The 24,780-nt window shown below is 55.1% G+C and overlaps 1 protein-coding gene across 1 annotated transcript in view; it reads left to right on the forward strand.

The window, feature by feature from the left end:
- The window catches only part of SPTBN2 (spectrin beta, non-erythrocytic 2), a 33,637-nt gene extending 13,633 nt beyond the window's left edge, over positions 1-20,004 (forward strand). Inside the window, exons 12-36 of the mRNA XM_055583700.1 lie at positions 1,129-1,282; positions 1,502-2,372; positions 4,442-4,579; positions 5,141-5,897; positions 6,479-6,681; positions 7,240-7,330; positions 7,572-7,718; positions 9,976-10,239; positions 11,643-11,867; positions 12,153-12,242; positions 12,755-13,015; positions 13,099-13,229; positions 13,481-13,685; positions 14,245-14,619; positions 15,511-15,755; positions 15,851-15,989; positions 16,426-16,510; positions 16,775-16,971; positions 17,305-17,447; positions 17,537-17,597; positions 17,681-17,731; positions 17,949-18,169; positions 18,669-18,842; positions 19,326-19,368; positions 19,673-20,004. Coding sequence (XP_055439675.1) covers positions 1,129-1,282; positions 1,502-2,372; positions 4,442-4,579; positions 5,141-5,897; positions 6,479-6,681; positions 7,240-7,330; positions 7,572-7,718; positions 9,976-10,239; positions 11,643-11,867; positions 12,153-12,242; positions 12,755-13,015; positions 13,099-13,229; positions 13,481-13,685; positions 14,245-14,619; positions 15,511-15,755; positions 15,851-15,989; positions 16,426-16,510; positions 16,775-16,971; positions 17,305-17,447; positions 17,537-17,597; positions 17,681-17,731; positions 17,949-18,169; positions 18,669-18,842; positions 19,326-19,368; positions 19,673-19,906 — 5,505 coding nt within the window. The 3' untranslated portion in view covers positions 19,907-20,004. The remainder of the gene's footprint in view (positions 1-1,128; positions 1,283-1,501; positions 2,373-4,441; positions 4,580-5,140; positions 5,898-6,478; positions 6,682-7,239; positions 7,331-7,571; positions 7,719-9,975; positions 10,240-11,642; positions 11,868-12,152; positions 12,243-12,754; positions 13,016-13,098; positions 13,230-13,480; positions 13,686-14,244; positions 14,620-15,510; positions 15,756-15,850; positions 15,990-16,425; positions 16,511-16,774; positions 16,972-17,304; positions 17,448-17,536; positions 17,598-17,680; positions 17,732-17,948; positions 18,170-18,668; positions 18,843-19,325; positions 19,369-19,672) is intronic.
- Positions 20,005-24,780: the final 4,776 nt, after the last annotated feature.

Below are 24,780 nucleotides of genomic sequence, written 5' to 3' on the forward strand. Positions count from 1 at the left end.
GTCAGGACCGTGCTGGGGGGATGGCGATGAGCAGGTTCCCTCAGCTACTCAGCCAGGTCTTTGCAGAGTGTACACCAGTTTGGGGCCCTGTCCTCGGTTCAGATAAGCAGACTGCTCCCTGTCCTCGTGGGGCTCACGTTCCAGGGGGAGGAGACTGATGATAAAACCCTTGGCCCGTCCGTAAACAATATAGCAGCTGGGTGTGAAACCTATGAGGAAACAGCAACAGGCCATGTGATGGAGTGGTCCAGGAAGGCCTCCCTGAAAAATGCCTTTTAAGCTGAGAGCAGAGTGGAGCTCTGAGGAAAGAATGTTCCAGGCCAAAGGAACAGAAAGGCCCTGGGCCTGCTCATGCGTGGCACGTTCCAATGAGAAGGGAGGACCGCGGGTACAGTAAGAACAGGGGCCGGGGGTCTGGGGCACAGGGGATAAGGTCAGAGAGGAAGTAGCCAGCTCACTTAAGGCACACAGGCCTGGTCAAGGAGTTTGGATGTTACTCAGAGTAATGTGGAGCACTGAAGGTGCTTAGAAGGTTTTGAAAAGGGGGAGAGACATGATTCTGCATTTTCACATTTTTTTAAAATGTCACTTTGGCTGCTATTTGAAGAAGGGCTGTGGGCAGCCAGAGTGGGAGCTGAGAGACCAGTCCGAGGCTGTTGCAGTGATCCAGGCGAGAGATGGGGATGCGGATAGGCCAGGAGAGACAATGACGATTTCTGGGGGGCCGGGGATGGAGCCGCGACCATAGGAGGGTGGGGATAATTCTGGGGCTGAGAAAATGAGTCAGCACAGAGATTCCTGGAGCAGGATTTAGTAAGAAAGTCGTTCCGCAGGAGGGGAGTTGAGTGCAGAGGCCAGGGTGCCAGGACAGAGCTCAGGGGTCCCTATGTGTGTGAGTGAGGGCTGACGGACGGACGGAAGCAGGCTTGCTCACGTGGGTGCGATCAAGTGGAGCTGCCCAAAGAGTCAGGTTGTGTGGTTGATCCTTGGAAGACAGGGCGAGGGGTGTGTGTGTGTGTGTGTGTGTGTGCGTGTGCGCGTGCGTGCGTGGGGCAGGGCAAGAGCCTCGGCTCACAGGGAACTGTGCAGCTCTCAGACGGGCATCGACATGCCCGGCGTGCCCCACAGGGCCGGCTGCAGTCCCAGGACCTGGGCAAACACCTGACGGGAGTGGAGGACCTGCTGCAGCTGCACGAGCTGGTGGAAGCCGACATCGCCGTGCAGGCGGAGAGGGTGCGGGCAGTCAGTGCCTCTGCACTGCGCTTCTGCGACCCCGGGAAAGGTGACAGCGGGGGAAGGGACTGGGAAAGGGAGGGGCTGGAAGGAGGACAGTAAGAGCCAAAGCAGCAAGATGGGAAGAACCTGGGGACAGGAAAGGCGATGGGTGGTTGGTGGGTGGCAGAGTGAGAAGTGTGGGGTGGGGGGGTTGGAACTGGGGGGGCACACACAGGAGGCGGAGGGCTGGGCCACAGCTCTTGGCCCTCTGGTGTGACCTTTGCAGAGTACAAACCCTGTGACCCCCAGCTGGTGTCGGAGCGGGTGGCTGCCCTGGAGAAGAGCTATGAGTCGCTGTGCGAACTGGCAGCGGCTCGCAGGGCCCGGCTGGAAGAGTCCCGGCGGCTCTGGCGCTTCCTCTGGGAGGTGGGCGAGGCTGAGGCCTGGGTGCGGGAACAGCAGCACCTCCTGGCCTCGGCAGAAACCGGCCGGGACCTGACCGGCGTCCTCCGCCTGCTCAACAAGCACACCGCCCTGCGGGGCGAGATGAGTGGCCGCCTGGGGCCCCTGAAGCTCACCCTGGAGCAGGGCCAGAAGTTAGTGGCCGAGGGCCACCCTGGGGCCGGCCAGGCAGCAGCCCGCACCGCTGAGCTCCAAGCCCAGTGGGAGCGGCTGGAAGCCCTGGCGGAGGAGCGGGCCCAGCGGCTCGCCCAGGCCGCCAGCCTCTACCAGTTCCAGGCGGACGCCAACGACATGGAGGCCTGGCTGGTGGACGCGCTACGCCTGGTGTCCAGCCCTGAGCTGGGGCACGACGAGTTCTCCACGCAGGCCCTGGCCCGGCAGCACCGGGCCCTGGAGGAGGAGATCCGGGGCCACCGGCCCACGCTGGATGCACTGAGGGAGCAGGCGGTCGCCCTGCCGCTCGCGCTGTGCCGCGCGCCCGAGGTGCAGGGCCGCGTGCCCGCCCTGCAGCGGCACTACGAGGAGCTGCGGGCCCGGGCGGGCGAGCGTGCCCGTGCCCTGGAGGCCGCCCTGGCCCTCTACACCATGCTCAGCGAGGCCGGGGCCTGCGGGCTCTGGGTGGAGGAGAAGGAGCAGTGGCTCAACGGGCTCGCCCTGCCCGAGCGCCTGGAGGACCTGGAGGTCGTGCAGCAGAGGTAGGCGCCCTGCCCCCTGCCCCCTGCCCCCCACCCCCGCCTCCAGACTGGCCTTGTGAACTGGGAGCCAGCGTGTGGGGTGACGTCCGGCCATAACCCGCCTGCTCCTGCTACCCCACTTTGAGTCTTAGCAGGCGTCTGTTTTTGGTTTTAATGAAAAATGTTAAACATACTCAGAAATAGAAACCTTATTCAACAGACTCAGCCAGATTCAATAATCATCAGCATCATGCTCTGTTAGACTGATTTTCCTTTTCAAAAGCAAATCCCCAATGGGAATGTTTCACCTCTGTACTTTCCAGGAACGTAGAAGTTTGTGATATGAGTAAATTGTTTTATCACTGTCTGTGGAGACTTAAAAATAGCTAAGGCTTTGAAGTTATAAGCCTTTTAGACAGAGACACGGATTAATCTCTCATAAAGTAGCTTTATTTACAGAATAAGAAATCTTAAAATTTAGAAAGCATGTTTTTCTCATAGAACCACCCACAATACCATATCAGATAAAACAAAATTAGGAATTCCTTGATGTCATCTACTACTCAAACTGTAGTCAGATTTTCTGGTGGTTTTTAAAATATAATGAAAGATATTTTTTTCTTGTTGTTTTCAAGATATCCCATGACAGGAGTCAGGAAAGTACCACCCCTGTGTCAAATCGAGCCTCTGCTTGTTTTTGTAAATAAAGCTTTATCGGAACATGGCTATACCCATTCATTTACATATCATCCTTTAGCATTAAAGGATGCATTAAGGATGCCTTAGCATTAAAACAGCCTGGCTGAATACATGTGAGAAAGATCAAATGGTTCACCAAACCTAAAATATTTACTTCCTGACCCAGGGATCAAAGCTGGGTCTCTCGCATTGCAGGCAGATTCCTTACCATCTGAGCCACCAGGAAAGCCCCAAAATATTTACTGTCTGACCCATTTGCAGAATCTGCTCTAGGAAAATATGAAATGTTTCTGGGAAAAGATATGCTTCACTTATTTATCACTTAAATTTTTTTTAGTCCTCGGTTCAGTTCGGTTCAGTCGCTCAGTCATGTCCAACTCTTTGCGACCCCATGAATCGCAGAACGCCAGGCCTCCCTGTCCATCACCAACTCCCGGAGTTCACCCAGACTCACGTCCCAACGAGTTAGTGATGCCATCCAGCCATCTCATCCTCTGTCGTCCGCTTCTCCTCCTGCCCCCAATCCCTCCCAGCATCAGAGTATTTTCCAATGAGTCAACTCTTCGCATGAGGTGGCCAAAGTACTGGAGTTTCAGCTTTAGCATCATTCCTTCCAAAGAAATCCCAGGGCTGATCTCCTTCAGAATGGACTGGTTGGATCTCCTTGCAGTCCAAGGGACTCTCAAGAGTCTTCTCCAACACCACAGTTCAAAAGCATCAATTCTTAGGTGCTCAGCTTTCTTCACAGTCCAACTCTCACATCCATACATGACCACTGGAAAAACCATAGCCTTGATTAGACGGACCTTTGTTGGAAAAGTAATGTCTCTGCTTTTGAATATGCTATCTAGGTTGGTCATAACTTTCCTTCCAAGGAGTAAGCATCTTTTAATTTCATGGCTGCAGTCACCATCTGCAGTGATTTTGGAGCCCCCCAAAATAAAGTCTGACACTGTTTCCACTGTTTCCCCATCTATGTCCCATGAAGTGATGGGACCGGATGCCATGATCAGTTCATCTTTAAACACATATTAGTAAGGTGGGACCCAGGTAGGCAGCTAAGGGGTAAGTCCCAGGAGGAATAAGGGAGCTTGTGCTGAAGGGTGAGGTCTGCTGCTAGGGATTAGTTTGACTTGTTGTCCAGCTGTTCCTGACCTTTAATTTTCACCACGTTTTTGAGCAGCTCTAGAGGTGACAGTTTTTCTAGTTGATTAGCGGGAGTGGGGGCTCCCCCTGATCCACAGATGCTGTGAACCATGTAGGGAAGAGATGCAGAGTCCCCTATAAATAAGCCTCATGTTGACAGAAAGGAGTTCTCTTGGGCACCTAAGGGAGGTGGCCCAATGCACCACTGCCTCCTGCCGCTCACCTCCAGCTCTTCCACCCATCAGGTTTGAGACCCTGGAGCCCGAAATGAATGCACTTGCTGCGCGAATTACTGCCGTGAATGACATCGCAGAACAGTTGCTGAAGGCCAACCCGCCAGGGAAGGACAGCATTGTCAACACCCAGAAGCAGCTCAACCACAGGTGGGGTGAGAAAACACGCAGCAGACAGGATGGCAGCCGGAAGGGAGTCGGTAGGGATGAGATGGAGGCTAAAGACGAGGAGAGAAAGCCATCTGGAAGTCCAGGGGAAGGGGGCTGGTGATGAAAGAGATGGAAATGGGTTAAAGGTTGCCTGGGGCTTCCCTGGCAGCTCAGTGGTAAAGAATTCACCTGCCAATACAGGAGATGCAGGTTCGATCCCTGGGTCAGGAAGATCCCCTGGAGAAGGAAATGGCAACCCACTCTGGTATTCTTTCCTGGGAAGTCCCATGGGCTGGGGAGCCTGGCAGGCTACAGTCCATAGCGTCGCAAAGAGCCAGACATGACAGCGATTAAACAGCAACACCAAAAAAAGGTCGTTTGAAGAGGCTTGGGCCTGGGCTGGGGGCAGACAAGGAGTTGAGGGCAGACGAGTGGGGAGCAGCCTTTGCAAACAGCAGGTGGTAGCATAAATCAAGGGAGAGAGAAGCAGGAAGAGGCTGCAGAATATACCTGGAAAGGGCAGGGAAGCTGAGCAACTCCAGACACCCCCTCGGCCCTCAGGTGGCAGCAGTTTCGGTCTCTGGCGGACGGCAAGAAGGCAGCCCTGACGTCAGCCCTGAGCATCCAGAACTACCACTTAGAGTGCACGGAGACACAAGCTTGGATGAGAGAAAAGACCAAGGTCATCGAGTCCACCCAGGGCCTGGGTAACGACCTGGCTGGCGTGCTGGCGCTGCAGCGCAAGCTGGCTGGCACTGAGCGGGACCTGGAGGCCATCGCCTCCCGGGTGGGCGAACTGACCCGAGAGGCAAATGCCCTGGCTGCTGGCCACCCTGCCCAAGCCCCTGCCATCAACGCCCGGCTTGGAGAGGTGCAGGCCGGCTGGGAGGACCTCAGGGCCACCATGCGGCGGCGAGAGGAGTCGCTGGGCGAGGCGCGGCGGCTGCAGGACTTCCTGCGCAGCTTGGATGACTTCCAGGCCTGGCTTGGCCGCACGCAGACCTCCGTGGCCTCTGAAGAAGGACCGGCTACCCTGCCTGAAGCTGAGGCCCTCCTGGCCCAACACGCAGCCCTGCGGGGAGAGGTGGAACGGGCCCGGAGCGAGTACAGCCAGCTGCGGGCTGTGGGTGAGGAGGTGACCCGGGACCAGGCTGATCCCCAGTGCCTCTTCCTGCGGCAGCGACTGGAAGCACTGGGAACTGGCTGGGAGGAGCTGGGCCGCATGTGGGAGAGCCGGCAAGGCCGCCTGGCCCAGGCCCATGGTTTCCAGGGCTTCTTGCGGGATGCTCGCCAGGCCGAAGGCGTTCTCAGCAGTCAGGTAAGAGACCGGGGGGCAACGTCCCAACCAGGAAGAAGTGGGTCAGGGGAATGTGAAGGACTGATGGATGGGGAGAGAAATGGCAGCAGGTGGAATAGCTGAGCAAACAGGATGAGCAGGGGGAACACGGCCAAAAGGGTGAGGGACTTCCCTGGCAGTTCAGTGGTTAAGACTCTGCACTTTTGCTGCAAGGGGCACAGGTTTGATCCTTGGTCAGGAAAGTTCCACATGCCATGAGGTGTGGCCCCCCCCAAAAAAAAGGAATGAAAAAAAAAAAGAGAGAGATGTAAATGTAACTTGACCAAACTGACATAAGAAGAAATAGAAAACCTAGCTTGTCATAACTATTAAGGAAATGTAAACAGCAGCTATAAATAAGATGGGGCAGGATTTGGAGCATTGAAGGCACTCCAGCCCAGCTCCCTTTTAACCTGAGATTTCCACATAATCAGCACCATCCCTCTGTCTCTGAGCCAGAGTCTCCTGCCCCACCCCGGGCGGCGTCCGTGTCTCAGATGGCCGCCCTTCGAAGGTTCCTTCTGGGAAGCTGGGTAGTGAGCTCAGTGTCTCCCCTCCCACAGGAATATGTCTTGTCTCACACGGAGATGCCAGGGACCCTCCAGGCCGCCGATGCCACCATTAAAAAACTGGAAGACTTCATGAGCACCATGGAGGCCAACGGTGAGCGGATCCGTGGTCTTCTGGAAGCTGGACGCCAGCTGGTGTCGGAAGGCAACGTCCATGCCGAGAAGATCCAGGAGAAGGCAGACTCGGTGGAGAGGAGGTACCATGAGGACGGTGGGCAGGTGGGGGGCCCTAAAGGGAACCCAGTGAAAACAGGATGAACACGGCGCTCAGACCCACAGACGGGGGTCAGGAGCTGACCAAACCTAGAGAAGGAGGAACCAAGTGGTTGCAGAGCTTCTGGGTGGAGAAGTTCTGCCTCCCCGACACTGGGGTGAAATGAAGCCCCTAAGGTAGCTAGATACCGGACCTCAGGATTCCTGGGTTGTCACGTGGTTCTCCTGGAAGGTATTGTCCCCATAGGAGGAGGACCAAAAGCATCTAGGTTAGATAGAACAGGGGTTTCCAACCTCCAGGATCTAATGCCTGATGATCTGAGGTGCAGCAATGCACTAATAATAGAAATAAAGTGCAGAGTAAATGTAACGTGTTTAAATCATTCCCAAACCATCCCCCGCCCCCACCCTGGTCCATGGAAAAAAAATTGTCTTTCACAAAAACAATCCCTGGTGCCAAAAAAGGTTGGGGACTGCTGAATTAGAGGGTCATAACCCTTTCAGAGCACGTTCAAGGGCTCCACAAAGGCCTGTCATTACAGACACAAGAAGAATCAAGAAGCAGTGCAGCAGCTTTTGGGCCGTCTTCGGGACAACCGAGAGCAGCAGCACTTCTTACAAGACTGTCACGAGGTGAAGCTCCCTGCCCCCGCGTCACCTCTGACACTGCCTGGCCACCCCTTTCCCACAGCACTCTCGCTCTCTGAGCCTAGAATAAGGCCCCTGCAGTGTCAGCTGAGCAAGTGAACCCCTGCCTGGCTTCTCCCCACGTCCCCCAGCTCCCCCGATGCACCCTCGCCCCTTCCAGCCTCACACTACCCTCCCTCTGAAATGCTCTCCGCCCTCCTCCATCCCTGCTCGCTGCCCTGTCCAGCTGAAGCTCTGGATTGATGAGAAGATGCTGACAGCGCAGGACGTGTCCTACGACGAGGCCCGCAACCTGCACACCAAGTGGCAGAAGCACCAGGCGTTCATGGCCGAGCTGGCCGCCAACAAAGACTGGCTGGACAAGGTGGACAAGGTGAGCGAGGGGACGGCAGCAGCAAGAAGGGAGCGTCCGGGGCCTCCTCCCGTCAGCATCCCAGCCTCTGTGCAGGGGAGGGTCCTGGCTTCAGGATCGGGCTTAGAGATCGTGGAGCCCTAGAAGCCAAACCTCCAAGGTCTAGAGGACAAATGTCTTAGGCCTATGGGCCAGTGACTCCAAAACTTTGAAAAAGGACAAATCAGCAGGGAGCCAGCCTGCAGCTCGGGCTTCCCAGGTGGCACTAGTAATAAAGAATCCGCCTGCCAGTGCAAGAGACGTGAGAGACACAGGTTCCATCCCTGGGTCAGGAAGATCCCCTGGAGGAGGGCACAGCAACCCCCTCCAGTAGTCTTGCCTGGAGAATCCCATGGACAGTGGATGGCCTGTGGTCCATAGGATCACAAAGAGTCAGACACTACTATGCAACTTAGCACACACGCAGCCTGCAGGTTTGGGTCAGCATGATATCTATTCTTGGTCCAGAAGAGGATGATACTCTTCAACAGGGTCAGCAAACTTCTGTAAAAGGGGCAGGCAGTAAATATTTTAGGTTGTATGGGCCACACAGTTTCTGCTGCAACTACTTGACTCTGCCAGTGTCACAAAGCAGCCAAAGAGAATACATAGATGAATGAGCGTGGCTGAGTTCCAATAAAACTTTATTTATAAAGACAAATGGTGGGCCAGATTTGGCCCTTGGGCCACAGTTTGTCAACAGTGCTTTAGAGTCTTGCTTTCCTGGCACTTGGTCTCCACACCCAGCTCTTCTTCAAGAGCTGAGCACAGGTAAAACTTAATTTCCACTCAGTGAGTATTCCTGGACAACATCCTGTGTGCTCAGCGCTCTGCTAAGTACTGCAAGGTACATAAAAAGACTCTTTCCTTCCCTCAAGGGCGTGACGGTTGGGAAGAGGAAGAGACCAGTGTGGATCTGGTTTCTTCATTTGTTCAGCAAATATTTACTCGGTGCTAGGCCTGGTGCAAGGCCTGCTGTTCGCCGCTGAATGGGGAACAAAGGTGATTCCACTGCATGCTCCACCCTCAAGGGATGACGCTGGAGCCAGGATCTGAGACATGTACATAAACTGCTAAATTCAGCCCAAAGCAGAACATGAGGAATGTAATCAGAGAGAGCCCAATAAGCTAAGGAGAGAGGAGATGTGGGAATCCTGGAAGCAGGAGCCTGCAGGGAAGTTCATGAAGGATGGGTAGAATTTGTACAGGCAGAGATGTTGGGGGAAAGATGTTTCTTGGTAGAGAAACCGGAAACCAGGGATGTGGACATGGGGCACCTATATGGGGGCAAAGATGCAAGTCCTTTTGGCAGGAGCACAGGCTGTGTGAAGGGGCTATGGGGGTGAAAGTGGGCTGGGACATGAAAAACCCAGATCACCACATAAGGACTGCACAAGAGCATTGTGCTGAGGGTGTGTGAAGTTACCCAGCTGAGCTTGGCTCTGGCGCTCTTCATCCTGGCAGCATATGGAAAACGGCCTGAAGGCAGTGTCTCGGTTCTGTTTACCTAGTAGCAAGGCTTCCAGCGCAAGCCACTTCCATGGGAGGTGATCCAGGGAAGCCAGTAGGGGGTGGGGAGATGAGGTGGAGAAGGGAAGGCGGTCAGCAAAGGGTCCACTACCATGCTGGTGACCCCAGGGGGCACCTGGCGCTCAGTCCTCATGGGACACCTGGGAGACCATGTGGAACAGACATAGTTATCCCAGCCAAAGCAAGCACGCCCGGTATTCATCCAATTTCCTGTCACGGGTTGAGGGCCGCTTTGGGGGGCAGTAACTCCTTGGCACATCCAGGCCACCTGGCATGCAGACCACACCATGCTGGCCTCACCTTCCCAGAAACCAAAGTCCCCACGCAGAAAGGATGGGAGTGGGGAAACCAGGCGAGACTCGCTCGGTGAAGGGTGATGAGCTGAGAAACGTGAAATGATGGCCAGTGACACGCGACCATGTGCAGTGTGCCCCTGGGGACCACAAGCACCACGAGACACCGGAACTCACAATTAGGAGAGAGTGCAATGGCCTCTGAACCAAGATAAGTTCTGGCCTTGAAGAAGCCCGGAGGGTTTACTCAGCAGCGAGGGTAGGGAAGTTCAGGAAGCTTGGAGAACACCCGAGAACTTGGTGTGGTTGCCCTCACTTCAGGTGTCTGCTGTCCTTTGGATCTCGTTCTGCTACTGGCCCGTGAAGTTCAGTGGCATCTAATTCTGACACTGACCCCTTCCTTGTCGCACACCCAGGAAGGGCGGGAGCTGACTCTGGAAAAGCCGGAGCTGAAGGCTCTGGTGTGGGAGAAGCTGGAGGACCTGCACCGGCGCTGGGACGAGCTGGAGACCACCACCCAGGCCAAAGCCCGCAGCCTCTTTGATGCCAACCGAGCTGAGCTGTTTGCCCAGAGCTGCTCTGCCCTGGAGAGCTGGCTGGAGAGCCTGCAGGCCCAGCTGCACTCGGACGACTACGGCAAGGACCTCACCAGCGTCAACATCCTGCTCAAGAAGCAGCAGGTACGCCGCGGGCCTTTGGTGGGGCTGGTGAGCGGGAAATGAGGAGATGGGAGTCAGCAGCTCTGAGATTCACGAGGCCGTGCCCAGGCCTCACAGACGTCTTAACTGGCATCTCTCAAAGCAATTTCCATGGCTCACCAGTGTTGGAATCTCTAGGAATGTGTGTCAGTCAGAGTAAAGTTGGGAGATGGACAGCACATTCTAACTTGAACAAGGAAATTTTAGGGGAAAGAACTCTTAATTAATAAAAAGGCGGTTACCTCCCAATGGGGTAAAAAGTACTCCAAAGCAAGGGTCAGAAAAAAACTTTTCTGTAAATGGCCAAATGATATTGGGTTGGCCAAAAAGTTCATCCCGCTTTCTCTAAGATGTGGAAAAATCCTAACAAATCCAGTATTTTGAGTTTTAAGGGTCATACAGTCTCTGTCGGATGAGATGGTTAGATGGCATCACCGACTCAGTGGACATGAACTTGAGCAAACCCTGGAGATGGTGAAGGACAGGGAAGCCTGGCGTGCTGCAGTCCATGGGGTTGCAAAGAGTCAGACATGACTTAGTGATTGAACAACAGCAACAGTCCCTGTCGTAACTGTTCAACTCTGTCCTTGTAGGGTAAAAGCAGCCACAGGTGATGTGTAAAAAAGAATAGTGTGGTGTGTGGCAATAAAACTTTATTGACAAAAACAGGCAGGGGACAGGGTTTGCTGACCCCTGCTCTAATGAATACAGGAATAGCAAATGTAGGGAAGAGTTATGTCCCTAGGACTGGGGAGGGGGTCCCCAGGAAGGACTGAGATGCCCTCCCCCTACCCCAAGGCTGAGTTTCAGACCTTGTTGGAGAAGGCACAGGTCTGCTGGATGGCGTAGAAATTTGCTGGGGTATCACAAACCAGAGAGGTCTGAAGCTGGCAGGCCAAGGCTGGACGGCATGGCACTGGGATGCCAGCAAAACTTGGTGTAGGATAAGAGCCACCAGGTCTCCTGTAGGAGCTAGAAGAAAAACAGGCTGGAACCATAAATAGAAGCCCATGCCTCGCCTTTTCATAGTGGTGTCCCTCCAGCGCCCTCTATGGACAAGTCCTAGTATTGCACCAGTGGACCAAGGAAAAATCTTTACAGGGTTAGGTTCCAAGACTCAAAATGGGCAAAGGTGTACTTGAAACTGAGATGGATTGGAGAAGACCAAGAGACCATAAGTTGATTACTGGCACAGATAGCACACCCCCTGGATTCTTAGATATATTGAAGTTTGAAATCCATTGATGTAGGCGAGGAAGAGATATTCTCCCTGGGTTGAGCTGTATGGATAAGAATTCATGATCAGCTTGATATAGACTAGTGTCTCTGCTGACTTTGAAGGTGGAAGCACGGTGCTAACATCTGCTTCCTCTTCCGGTTGGCAGATGCTGGAAAGGGAGATGGCTGTGCGAGAGAAGGAGGTGGAGGCGATCCAGGCGCAGGCAAAAGCGCTGGCCCAGGAAGACCAGGGTGCGGGGGAGGTGGAGAGGACCTCGAGGGCAGTGGAGGAGAAGTTCAGGGCTTTGTGCCAGCCCATGGAGGAGCGCTGCCGGCGCCTGCAGGCCTCCCGCGAGCAGCACCAGTTCCACCGGGACGTGGAGGATGAGATCGTGAGTCTCCGGGACCTGGGACAGGGTTAGAGTCTGCATCGGGGTAAACGGCCCCCTGCCTTTGGCTTTCTGTCTCCTTCCTGGGTGCTGGGGGTGGATGCCAGCAGGGCTCTGTTGTCTCTTCCCTTGGGCATTGGAAGTCAACCCTCTGGCAACACCCAGGGATACCCTCTAGGCCCCTTGCCCCCAGAACCAGAGCCCTGGAAAACCTTCCACCGGGAACCCCTTCCCAGCCAACCCCTGGCTCTTACTTTGCCCTCCGGACTCCTCCTCTTTCTCATCCAGTTGTGGGTGACAGAGCGGCTACCCATGGCTAGCTCCATGGAACATGGCAAGGACCTGCCCAGTGTCCAGCTCCTCATGAAGAAGAACCAGGTGAGGCAGAGCCTAAAGGCAAAAGAAGGGGTCCCAAGAGCCTCCCCAGACTTGAATGTTTGTTTGTTTGGCTGCCCTGGGATCTTAGTTGCGGCACGAGGGATCTTTTAACTCTTAGTTGCAGTATGTGGGATCTAGTTCCCTGACCAGGGATTGAACCCAGGCGCCCTGCGTTAGGAGCACTGAGGCTTAGCCACTGGACCACCAGGGAAGTCCGAAAAGTTTGTTTTCTTGAGACCTGGAGTTTCCCTGGCTGCCCCTGATGCTGGGCATAATCCGAGACTTCAGTGGGTCTCCTTTCCTCGCCTCAGGAGGGTGGGTTCCCCTAGTAGTAGACCCTGAGGATTGAAGGGGCACCTTCGTCACAGCCTTGGGCCAGAAAAGAGGGGAAGTGAAGAGGACTCAGGGAGGACGAGAAGCAGAAGTGTGAAGGGGGGCTTGTGTGGAGTAAGTGTAGGGTGAGGGGGTTCCCTCAGCAAGCCTTTCAGCATCTCCCCTGTTGCTGCGGACAGACGCTGCAGAAGGAGATCCAGGGTCACGAGCCCCGGATTGCGGACCTGACGGGGCGGCAGCGCGCTCTGGGTGTGGCATCAGCAGGCCCCGAGCTGGCGGAGCTCCAGGACATGTGGAAGCGCCTGCGCCACGAGCTGGAGCTGCGAGGGAAGCGACTGGAGGAGGCCCTGCGGGCCCAACAGTTCTATCGCGATGCCGCAGAGGCTGAGGCCTGGATGGGCGAGCAGGAGTTACACATGATGGGCCAGGAGAAGGCCAAGGTGAGAGCCAGGGCAGAGCTCAGGCTGCGTCTTCCCCCCGCCCCCTGACCCTTACCCCCTACTGCCCCTGTCCCCTTCCCCAGGACGAGCTGAGCGCCCAGGCGGAGGTGAAGAAGCATCAGGTATTGGAACAAGCCCTGGCCGACTATGCCCAGACCATCCACCAGCTGGCAGCCAGCAGCCAAGACATGATTGACCACGAGCATCCAGAGAGGTGAGTCCAGCAGGCAGCAAGGGGGCCAGTCCCGGGGGCTGCAGGGGAGAGGGGTGGGGAGTAGGGGGAGGGGGGGGCAGCCAGGTTCAGGAAGGCCAGGAGACTGCAGAGCCTTCTGACCTGTGTGTGTACAGAACCATCTAGAAAGCTGGGGAAGCGGGGACGGGGCAAGTCATTGAGGGGCCAAGAGGGCCAGGACTCCTCGGCCTAGGCCAGGGGTCAGAGCGGTGCGTCCTCTCCACTCCCCGCAGCACCCGGCTGTCGATCCGCCAAGCCCAGGTGGACAAGCTGTATGCCGGCCTGAAGGAGCTGGCGGGCGAGCGGCGGGAGCGTCTGCAAGAGCACCTCCGGCTGTGCCAGCTGCGCCGGGAGCTGGACGACCTGGAGCAGTGGATCCAGGAGCGTGAGGTGGTGGCCGCCTCGCACGAGCTGGGCCAGGACTATGAGCACGTGACCGTGAGTGCGGGGAGGACGGCGGCCACACGTGGGCTTCTGGGGGGAGGGCTAGCGCCTCATCCTGAGTGGAGCCCCAAGGGGAAGGGGCGCAAGACCAGGGGCTGCAGATGCTGTTCGTTGAGTTTTGAGGTGTTTTGTTGAAAGAATTGTGCAGAGAGGAGGAGGCAGGACTGCACATAGACATGGGCAAGAGAAGAGTGACCAGTCACTCTTTTCCAACAGAACTCAGCAGTATAGGGGGCATGAGGTTCCCCTCTGTGGTTTGGGGGTGGGGGTTTGGACCCTCACTGGTGCAGAAATATAGACCGTACTTAGGGTACCCTTGTCAGAAGACTAAAGGTTCCGAGCACCGCTTTACTGGGGGCTGGAAGCTTGGGGTGTGTCAAAGGCAGGGTCAGTGGGAACCAGTTGCTTTTGTTCACCAACTTGGCCCTGCTGAAGTGGCCCAGGGCCAGAAATGGGTTCTCAGTGTGAAAGGACTTGCCCCCCGCCGCCCCTGAGGTAGGTACCACACTCTCCAGCCTCACAGCACTGTCCGGGCAATGGCTTCCTCCACCAGATGCTCCGGGACAAATTCCGAGAGTTCTCGCGGGACACGAGCACCATCGGCCAGGAGCGCGTGGATGGTGCCAATGCCCTGGCCAACGGGCTCATCGCTGGGGGCCACGCCGCCCGGGCCACGGTGGCCGAGTGGAAGGACAGCCTCAACGAGGCCTGGGCTGACCTGCTGGAGCTGCTGGACACGCGGGGCCAGGTGCTGGCGGCCGCACACGAGCTGCAGCGCTTCCTGCACGGGGCGCGCCAAGCACTGGCGCGCGTGCAGCACAAGCAGCAGCAGCTTCCCGACGGGACCGGCCGGGACCTCAACGCCGCCGAGGCCCTGCAGCGTCGACACTGTGCCTTCGAGCACGACATCCAGGCCCTCAGCGCCCAGGTCTGACCCAAGCGTGGGTGGGGGCGACGGTGTCTGAGGACACTCAGTGGGGAATGCAGTGGGGGGACTGGAGGGTGGGCATGCCCTGCAGGGCCACATAAGCATGAGCTTAGAACGCTTCCAGGGAACCATCTCTGGCCAGGGGACATCTAGCCACTGTGTCCACACCCGGAATGACAAGGCTCTTTGAGGGCCCGTGACATTTTCTTTTTTTAAATTGATTTTTATTTTGGGCTGCACTGGGTCTTGGTTGCTCCGTGCGGGCTTTCTCTAGTTGTGGCAAATGGGGGCTGCTCTTCGTTGCAGAGCACAGCATGTGGGACCTTCCCAGACCAGGGGTGGAACCCAGGTCCCCTGCATTGGCAGGTGGATTCTTAACCACCAGGGAAGTCCGGCCCCATGACATTTTCAAATGGTTCCGGGAGCTAGAAGATTCTTCCCTTTGTACTAAAATCCATCTGTTGCTCCCACTCAGACATTAGCCCTACAAAAAATAAGCATAGTTCCTTCCTCCAGCCATTTAACCCAGGAGGGCCCCCCCACCCTAGTCCCTTCTTCAGGCTAAAAATCTCCTTCTAACAATCTCTGAGGTCCTCCACGTGCTGGACAGGCTTCTGAAAGCTCAGCCAGCTAGTGGCCCTTTTAAAGCATTGACCCCCAGGCTAAGCCCAGGCCCCCCAGTAGGGCTCCACAGGGCAGCGTGTGACAGGGCTGACTCTGAGTACCAGCCCCCATCTTTCCCAGTGGCCCCCTCACCCCCACCCCACTTCTCCCCCTGCTTCCCCAGCTGGTGAACTGGGCAGGAGGTGAAGAGCAGGGGCCAGGACTGAGGGAGGCTGCAGCCCCTCGCAGTCTCCTGGCTCGCCTTAACTTTGACCCGGGCCCCTGCAGGTCCAGCAGGTGCAGGACGACGGCCACCGGCTCCAGAAGGCCTACGCCGGTGACAAGGCTGAGGAGATCGGCCGCCATATGCAGGCCGTGGCCGAGGCCTGGGCGCAGCTTCAGGGGAGCTCTGCTGCCCGCCGCCAGCTGCTGCTGGACACCACGGACAAGTTCCGCTTCTTCAAGGCCGTCCGGGAGCTGATGCTGTGGATGGACGGGGTGAACCTGCAGATGGACGCCCAGGAGCGGCCCCGGTGAGACCCACAGTGTCTGGTGGCCTCCAAGGGCTACGGGTTCGTGGCTGGGAGAGGGTGATGGGCAGCGGGTGATGCGGTTTCTGTGCCCCCAGGGACGTGTCTTCCGCAGACCTGGTCATCAAGAACCACCAAGGCATCAAGGCCGAGATTGAGGCCAGGGCTGACCGCTTCTCCTCCTGTGTCGACATGGGGCAGGGGCTGCTGGCCAGGAGCCACTACGCGGCAGAGGAGGTGGGTGAGGCCTGGGCAGAGCCGGTCACCCTCACTGGGGAGGCCTGAATGCTGGGTTCCCCTCGGAGTCTTCCTGCTTCTTCTCATTCTTTCTGTGCTGAAACCTTTCACCGTCCCCTCAGGGTTGTTTAGGGATTTCCCCATTTGATTTTTCTGTCTGCCTCTTGAAATAAAAAAACCACCAGTGAGGACTTACTATACGGCACATGGAATTCTGGTCAATGTTGTGTGGTGGCCGGGATGGGAGCGGGGTTGGGGGAGAATGGATACCTGAGTATGCATGGCTGAGTCCCTTCGCTGTTCACCCGAAGTTGTCACAACGCCGTTCATCAGCTATACCCCAATACAAAATAAACAGTTAAAAAAAAAAGATATCATTAGTAAGACCCCCCGGAAAGGCCCTGCTGAGTGCTAATTCGCATCTCTGCCTCCCCAGATCTCAGAGAAGCTGTCTCAGCTTCAGGCACGGCGCCAAGAGACAGCTGACAAGTGGCAGGAGAAGATGGACTGGCTGCAGCTTGGTGAGCCGCTGTAGAAAAACCACCAGGGGCTCCGGGCCCTGGGGGGTACACCGGGGGCCTTGTACCCTGTAGTTTCCAGAGTAGGTGAGACCAGGAATCCTGGGTGTGGAACCCAAGACCTCTGCCCCGGGCTGCCTGGCTCTGCCCTGAGCTCCTGCTCTGGGGCGGTGTCCTTCTCGGTGTCCCTGTTCCCAAAGTGGCCATAGTGCCCTGCCGTTGCCCACTCTGACTTGCCACCTCTCTGCAACCTGCCCCCCCCTGCAGTTTTGGAGGTGCTGGTGTTCGGGAGAGATGCAGGTGTGGCGGAGGCTTGGCTGTGTAGTCAGGAACCGCTGGTGCGAAGCGCTGAGCTGGGCTGCACAGTGGATGAAGTTGAGAGCCTCATCAAGCGGCACGAGGCCTTTCAGAAGTCCGCAGTGGCCTGGGAGGAGCGGTTCAGCGCGCTGGAGAAGCTCACGGCGGTGAGGGCAACCAGGACCCCAGAAGCACTGGCCCCCTCCCTCTGCCCCAGGCTCCGCACACTCTCCTGCATGAAGAGGACATTTCTCCTCTTCCCATTGCTCCAGGCTCTCCTAGATGTGAGCCAAAGGTACCCTGTGGTCACCTCACCTCTGGGAGCCATCATTTTCCCTGGGTGGCGCTAAGAGACAGCATCTCCCCCATGGCTCCTCATCCCCACCTTCTTCTGGTTTTCTCTTCTCATCCTTCCTGTTTCGTCAGACCAGAGCTGAGACACTTCAGCTTTCCCCAGCACCCCAGACCTTCTATGCTCTGACCTCAGAATTTCTTGGCAGCTGGAGGAACAGGAGAAGGAGCGGAAAAGAAAGAGGGAGGAAGAGGAACGGAGGAAGCTGCCCCCTCCTCCAGAACCCCCGGCCAGTCCTCCCGAAGGGCACCTGGTGGACAGCCACACGGCCCCTGCCACTGCCCGGGACGGGTGAGAGCTGGGACACCTGGGGGAGGAAAAGGAGGCTGAGCCAGAGCCACCCCACCACTTAGCGTTCTCTGTCGCCCCTGCCGTTCTAGAGTGCACCCCCGCCTGCCGGCCAGTGTGAACGGCGTCTGCACAGATGCAGAGGGCCCCCAGGTGAGTCCTCCCATCCGAGCACCCTGTCAGAATCTTAGCCCCTCCCCCTCTTGCATCTGCTTAACAGCATCTTGTCCTTGCAGCCCCTGATGGAACAGCAGAGACTTGAGCAGGGCGGCCTCCCAGAAGGGCCTGTGAGTTACTCCTGGGGGTGTGGGTGTTGATAACTAGGAGATAAGGGACACAAAGGGGTGTGAGCCGGGCGGTGGGGACACTGGGGTCAGGAGAAGGCAGAGACTCCCAGGAAACATGGGGGTGGGAAGACCCGCTCCTGGACTTGGAGCTTCACGCCCTTCAGGCCGGATGTCCCCCGCCTCACCTTTTGTGACACAGGCCCCACTGTTTTCACAGGGGTCCGGTGCCGGGGATGAGGCCAACGGGCCACGGGGAGAGAAGCAGGCCCGGACACAGGGCCCGACCCCTCCGATAATGCCCCAGAGCAGGTCATCCGAGTCCGCCCGGGTCGCCACCTTGCCCACTCGAGGCCCGGAGCTCTCCGCCCAGGAACAGATGGAGGGCTTGCTGTGCCGCAAACAGGAGATGGAGGCCTTTGGCAAGAAGGCCGCCAACAGGTACTGGGTCTGGCCACACCGTGCAGAGGCCCTTTCAGCTCCTGGTTCTAGACAGGCTTGCCCAGAACCTCTTCCTAGATTGGGGGAAGGGGTAGGACTCAGGAGCCATGTGGGGCCTCGGTGGGGGCGGGAGGGCCGGGAAACTATAAACAAGATGGGCCTAAGGTGGCACTGGTGTTAAAGAACCTGCCTGCCAATGCAGGAGACATAAGAGAGGTGGGTTCGATCCCTGGGTCAGGAAGATCCCCTGGAGGAAGGCATGGCAACCCACTCCAGTATTCTTGCCTGGAGAATCCCCTTGGACATAGGAGCCTGGTGGGCTACAGTCCATAGGGTTGCAAAGAGTCAGACACGACTGAAGCAACTTAGCAATGACAGGAGTGGCCCTGGGAGTCCTGGGACCACCAGGCTGTTCCCAGGGTGGCTGGCCCCTCAAAGGCCAGCCAGGCACCTGTGTTTCCTCCTCACCTGCACTACGTTCCCCACCCCCCACCCCCAGGTCGTGGCAGAACGTGTACTGTGTCCTGCGGCGCGGGAGCCTTGGCTTTTACAAGGATGCGAAGGCAGCCAGTGCGGGAGTGCCGTACCATGGAGAAGTGCCTGTCAGCCTGGCCAGGGCCCAGGGCAGCGTGGCCTTTGATTATCGAAAGCGCAAGCATGTCTTCAAGCTGGGGTAGGAATGGACAGGAGGGAGGCTCCCAGTGATACAGCCGCGAGGGCACTGGGCCAGGCGTTTGGGAACAGCAACATCGACGAGGGAGAGGCGGGGTCTCTGGTTGTGCTCACACGCAGGGTAGCGGGAGCACCACGGCGCAGGCCTGTCAAGCTGAGCAATATCCTGCAGGGGAGAGTTGTCAGCAGGATGCGGGCACTGCCCTGTCTCTGAGGCCCCCGCGGGCCTGCCCCTGCCTGCCATTCGCCGGGGGCAGAAGTGAGCGTGCCCTCGTCCTCGGCAGCCAATCAGGAAGGAGCTGCTTTGGCCCCACCCCCGGTCCTGAGACTCGGAAGAAGGTGCAGAAAGGGTCTAGACGAGTTGGCTCTGAGCATCGGGGGCTGTTCTCCCGTCTGGTCTCTGGAGGATAAGGCTGTGTTGCCAGCCCTGAGCTGGCCGGTCAGAGTCTCAGCTCTGCCCTGAGTTTTCTCTCTTTCCCAACAGCTTACAAGATGGGAAGGAATATCTGTTCCAGGCCAAGGATGAGGTGAGCTGTCCCCTTCCCTCCGTGCTGCCTTGGAGCCCTTCAGATGTACTCTTTATTTCCTCACCTCTCTCTCGTTTTGCCTGTCTGAAGTGTTTCCTTCTTTGATGCCGGACAACCCACATTGTGCCAACTGGATGTTTGTGAAGGCTGCACCAAAACACGTTCCCTCCCTTAAAGGGGTCTTTTTCCGCAGAGAGATGGGGCAGGCACCTCTGCCTCCTCTCCCCTCCCCACTGAGTGCGAGCCACAGCCGCCGGTAGCGCAGCCTCTAAGCTGACCGGGTGTCTTTCCGCGCCCCTTGCAGGCAGAGATGAGCTCGTGGCTGAGGGTGGTGAATGCAGCCATTGCCACCGCGTCCTCCGCCTCCGGAGAGCCTGAAGAGCCAGCGGTGCCCAGTGCCACGCGGGGCATGACCCGGGCTATGACCATGCCCCCGGTGTCACCGGCCGGGGCTGAGGGACCTGTCGTGCTTCGCAGCAAGGATGGCAGAGAACGAGAGCGAGAAAAGCGCTTCAGCTTCTTCAAGAAGAACAAGTAGTTGGGGGCGAGACTCCCAGGCCAACTGCCTCCCTCTGTCCAGGAAACTGCCAGGGACCGTGGACAAGGATCACCCTCTTGTCAGGACAACTGCCTGCTGCTAGGGTCTGTTGCCAAGGTCAACCCATCACCAGGAACTGTCTCTGGGGACAAGTCAGTGTTCCCAAAGGCAACCCTTCTTTTCTGCTATTTAATTCTAGACTGGTGGTGGGGCGCAGGCAACCCCCAATTCCACTCCTCCCCCTCCCCTCTTTCCCCGGCCTTACGACTCTGTCCCCACCACGGGCGCAGGCAGCGCCACACCCTCTACGAGGCCATGTGGGGAATGGCTCCCCTGCCCAGGGTCCTTCTCCCACCACAGCTAGGGCATGCCATCCAGTCCTCGCCCCTGGGGACCAGCCAGGAACCTCTCAGAGCGGAAGCAGGACCTGGGGGCTAGATTGCCAGATGACGGGTCAGAAACTCGGAAGCTGCCCCTTCCCATCCTCCCTCGTCCTCTGACTCAAGCAGCCCCTCCATCTCCAGCAACTCTCGACAGCTTCCAAGTGTGAGTTGTTTGGGGCCAACCACAGCCTTGAGTCTGGCCAAGGAGGTGATTAAACAGCTCAGCTTCTCTTACTGCCTCTGGGTGTCTTTGATTTCCTGACCACAGACCTCTCTAGCCGTGCCCAAGTTCTTCCCTCTGGCCCGGATCTCCTGTGTGTCAGGTGTCCACCAGCATCCAAGCCCACCAAGAACCATATTATTCTGTAAGCCTCCCTACCATGGTCTCATTTCCCCATGGTAATGACCGCCACTTTGCTGGGTTGACCTGTGTCAAGCCTCTTTTTAGACCAGAGAAGTTCTCCATGACGTTAGCAAGCAGTATTCATGTTAGAAGGCAGTGAAGGACCGCTGCCGTGGTGCACAACTTTCTTCACTCATGATTCTCCCAACTGTTTTCAAAAATGGAAGGCAGCGGACTCCCCTAGTGGGTCAGTAGTGAAGGTGCCATGCTCCTGATGCATGGGGCCTGGGTTTGATCCCTGGTCAGGGAACTAGATCCCATATGCTGCAACAAAGATTGAATATCCCATGTGTCACAACTAAGACCTAGCACAGCCAAATAAGTAAATATTGAAAAAAAAAAAAAGGAAGGCAGTAGAGCCCTGTCACACCTAGTATCAGCCACGGCTCCGCCTGATGGTGGAAAGTGGATACAGGCAGTGATTACTGGCCCCGCCTTCTGTCTCCATGGAGAGGACCCCAATAAGGGGTCAAGGGAGTTCAGGTTCTCAGTCCACTGACCAATAGAATGGTATCACCCTGGGAAGCCATGAGGCACGTCCTAAGTACAAAACAAACACGCAGGAAAGTGTATTCTAGATCCAGTGAGGTATTAAAGTCGATGACTTTCCCCGTGGTCTCTGGCTCGGCCACTGAAGGTTTCAGGGCAATAGTATTTGCCTTGGTGGCCTCCTATAGGAAAAGCTTTGCTCTTTCATTGTTTCCCATCCATACACAAACAACCATTTTCGGGGCTCAGAGATCTTTCCAGGAAAGCAAGCTCCATCATTAGCATAGTAGGCCAAGGGCCCCAGCTGAGCAGACCCTCCCATCAGCCATGATAAAGACAGGGTCAGGTGTGTGCAGGCCCAGAAAGTTCCCAAACATGAGCTGTAGTAGATTAGACAGCTCACAGAATAATTACCACTTTCTCTCAAGAAGAGCAGACTCAGTACTTAAAAGCAGACATGTGATAACATAACTGGAACACTCTGTCGTGAGACATCAGCACTACATGGATACCTTCTTTTGTTCTCCAGGTATAACAGATCTCCATTGTAGGAAGAGAAAGTCACACATTGTGGGGTGCTCGGGGAGGCTGGGTGGATGCATTCCTTGGTGGCAAGCCTGGGCATTGGGAGAGAAAGCAATAATTGGAGATTTTAGAAGGAAAAAAATGTGTATTAGGGTGAGAAAACAGTGGAGAAATTAGCGTTTTAACTCATAAACAGGGCAGCCAAATGAAGCAGTCCTGCAGAATGCAGTCAGACACAGTGAGTGGAGATGTAATAAAAATATGGTTTGAGCATTTACATACACACGGTAGAAGAAGCTACCTGAGTCCATGAATCCTTAAGGACAGGACGTAGAAGAGGATAAAGTCAGGAAGTTAAGTCTCGTAAGGGAGACACCTTCGGAAACGAGTGGACGAAAGTTCCAGGAAGGATGAGAGAATGGAATGGAGCAGTGATGGATAGGAGGCAGATTAGAGCACAAAAATACAATAACGCAGGCTCCATGAATCAATGGGGAAATAGGGACAGATGAAAATGGATTAATTATTTAGAGGAAAATGTTTGCATTCTTACCTAACCCCACTTCCAAGGGCAAACTCGAGATCTGTGCTGACCAGTGTGGCAGGCACGAGTCACGTGCAGCCACTGAGCGTGTGAAGTCTGGCTAGTCCGACTGAGGTGTGCTCTAAGTGTAGAATGCTTTCTGGATTTTGAAGACTGAAAAGGAAAAAAGAATTTAAAACATCTCAATAATTTGTATTTGATGATACGTTGCAATATTTGAGCTATATTGGATCTCAAAAATATTAAAGTCAATTTCAACTGTTTCCTTTTGTTTCTTAAATGTGTTTACTAGAAAATTTTGTATATGTTTCTCACATTATATTTCTATTTGGGTAGCACTGCTCTAAATGGACTACATACAGCCCTGAATGTGAAAGGTAAAAACATTAATGTTAATAGAAGAAAATGTAGGAGAATATACTTATGACCCAAGGGGACAGAAAAGGCCATTCTGTACAAAACTGCAAAAGCACACACTTTAAGGCAAAAATTGATTGTCAATCACATAAACAAATTAAGGATTTCTGTTCAATGAAGGACTCCATGGACAAAATTAATAATTAGATACGATGAGAGAAGATACTTGAAACTGACCTCTGGTGACCTCAGCCTGCAGCAGCTTGGAGTGGGGCTTGGGTTTCCAGCCAGAGACTGAGGCTGGATCGCAGCGGTGAGAGCACCAAATCCTAGCCACTAGACCAATGGTCAGTGACAAGGGCCCTGGCCCTTCAGCTTTGCAGAAAAGAATTCCCACAAAGACAGTAAGTAATGAAAAAGGTGACGTGTTTCTATTAGGAGGAAAAGGGGTACAACACATGGCAGAAAGCGAAGAACTAAAGAGCCTCTTGATGAAAGTGAAAGAGGAGAGTGAAAAAGTTGGCTTAAAACTCAATATTCAAATAACGAAGATCATGGTATCCAGTCCCATCACTTCATGGCAAATAGATGAGGAAACAATGGAAAGTGATAGACTTTATTTTCTTGGGCTCCAAAACCACTGCAGATGATGACTTCAGCCATAAAATTAAAAGACGCTTGCTCCTTGGAAGAAAAGCTATGACCAACCTAGACAGCATACTAAAAAGCAGAGACATTACTTTGCCAACAAAGGTCTGTCTAGTCAAAGCTATGGTTTGTCCAGTAGTCATGTATGGATGTGAGAGTTGGACTATAAAGAAAGCTGAGCGCCAAAGAATCGATGCTTTTGAACTGTGGTGTTGGAGAAGACTCTTGAGAGTCCCTTGGACTGCAAGGAGATCCAATCAGTCCATCCTAAAGGAAATAAGTTCTGAATATTCATTGGAAGGACTGATGCTGAAGCTGAAGCTGAAGCTCCAATACCTTGGCCACCTGGTGTGAAGAACTGACTCATTGGAAAAGACCCTGATGCTGGGAAAGATTGAAGGTGGGAGGAGAGGGACAACAGAGGGTGAGATGGTTGGATGGCATCACCGACTCAATGGACATGAGTTTGAGTAAGCTCCATAACTCAGTAACCCTAACTTGAGTAAGTTGGTGACGGACAGGGAAGCCTGGTGTGCTGCAGTCCATGGAGTCGCAAAGAATCGGACACAACTGAGCGCCTGAACTGACTGACAATGGACACACAGGTGGACTCAGAGACCATGTTGCTGAGTCGCATCCTTGTGGCAGTTTGAATTACTTTTATGGGACATTTCCTTCAGATTTCCTTTGGCCAATCATTCTGATTTGCCTGGTTCACAGTCCATATTTTGTGCATCTCAGGATCCTCCCATGGATTCTACCGCAAAGGCCTGTGGGTAGAGCATCCCTTGACATCACTCCCCTTTGACCTCCAAGGAGCCTTTCTGTGTGTGTGTGGTCATAGAGGTCTCCTGTCTTCGAGAATGAGAAACATGTGTTCTGCACAGGGCCCAGCCTTCTCCCTTAATTGTCCTGCTAGTCTTGTCTTGGAGTTTCAGTCCACAGGGAATGAATCCCCTATCACTTTACTACGGAGAAATCCATCTACCTCCTGCCTCAAAACCAATGAGAGAGTAATATCTAGAATAGACAAGAAAATCCTGCAAATCAGCAACAAAAAAGAGACTGTAACCTGACAAGAAACATGGGGAAAAGATATAAACAGGAAAGTTACAGAAGAGTAAACCTCCCAAACTTAAGAGAAACAAGAGATGTTTAGGATCATTAGTAATGAGAGAAATGCAAATTAAAGCAACAATGATATAGCATTTTATACCTGGCAAAAATTAGAAAACTGGATCATGTCCAACACTGGCAGAGACACTGAGATGCAGGATCCCTCGGGTGGGAGGTGGACTGGTTTCCAGAGGACAAGCTGGCACTACTTGCTCGAGTCAGTTCTGAGACAGTCCTGGGGTCCGGGGCCTTTTGCTGCAGTGCTCCAGTGCTTGTGCCTGGACACAACTCTCCTCAGATGACGCGAAAAATAACTGCCTGCAGCCGCAATTTGGGCAAATTCTGGACCAAAAAGATACAAAGAGACCAAAAAACCCAACTGCCACTTTTGAGGTGCCTGAAGCAAAAA

This window comes from Bubalus kerabau, chromosome 5 (genome assembly GCF_029407905.1).
Source record: "Bubalus kerabau isolate K-KA32 ecotype Philippines breed swamp buffalo chromosome 5, PCC_UOA_SB_1v2, whole genome shotgun sequence".
NCBI lineage: Eukaryota > Metazoa > Chordata > Mammalia > Artiodactyla > Bovidae > Bubalus > Bubalus kerabau.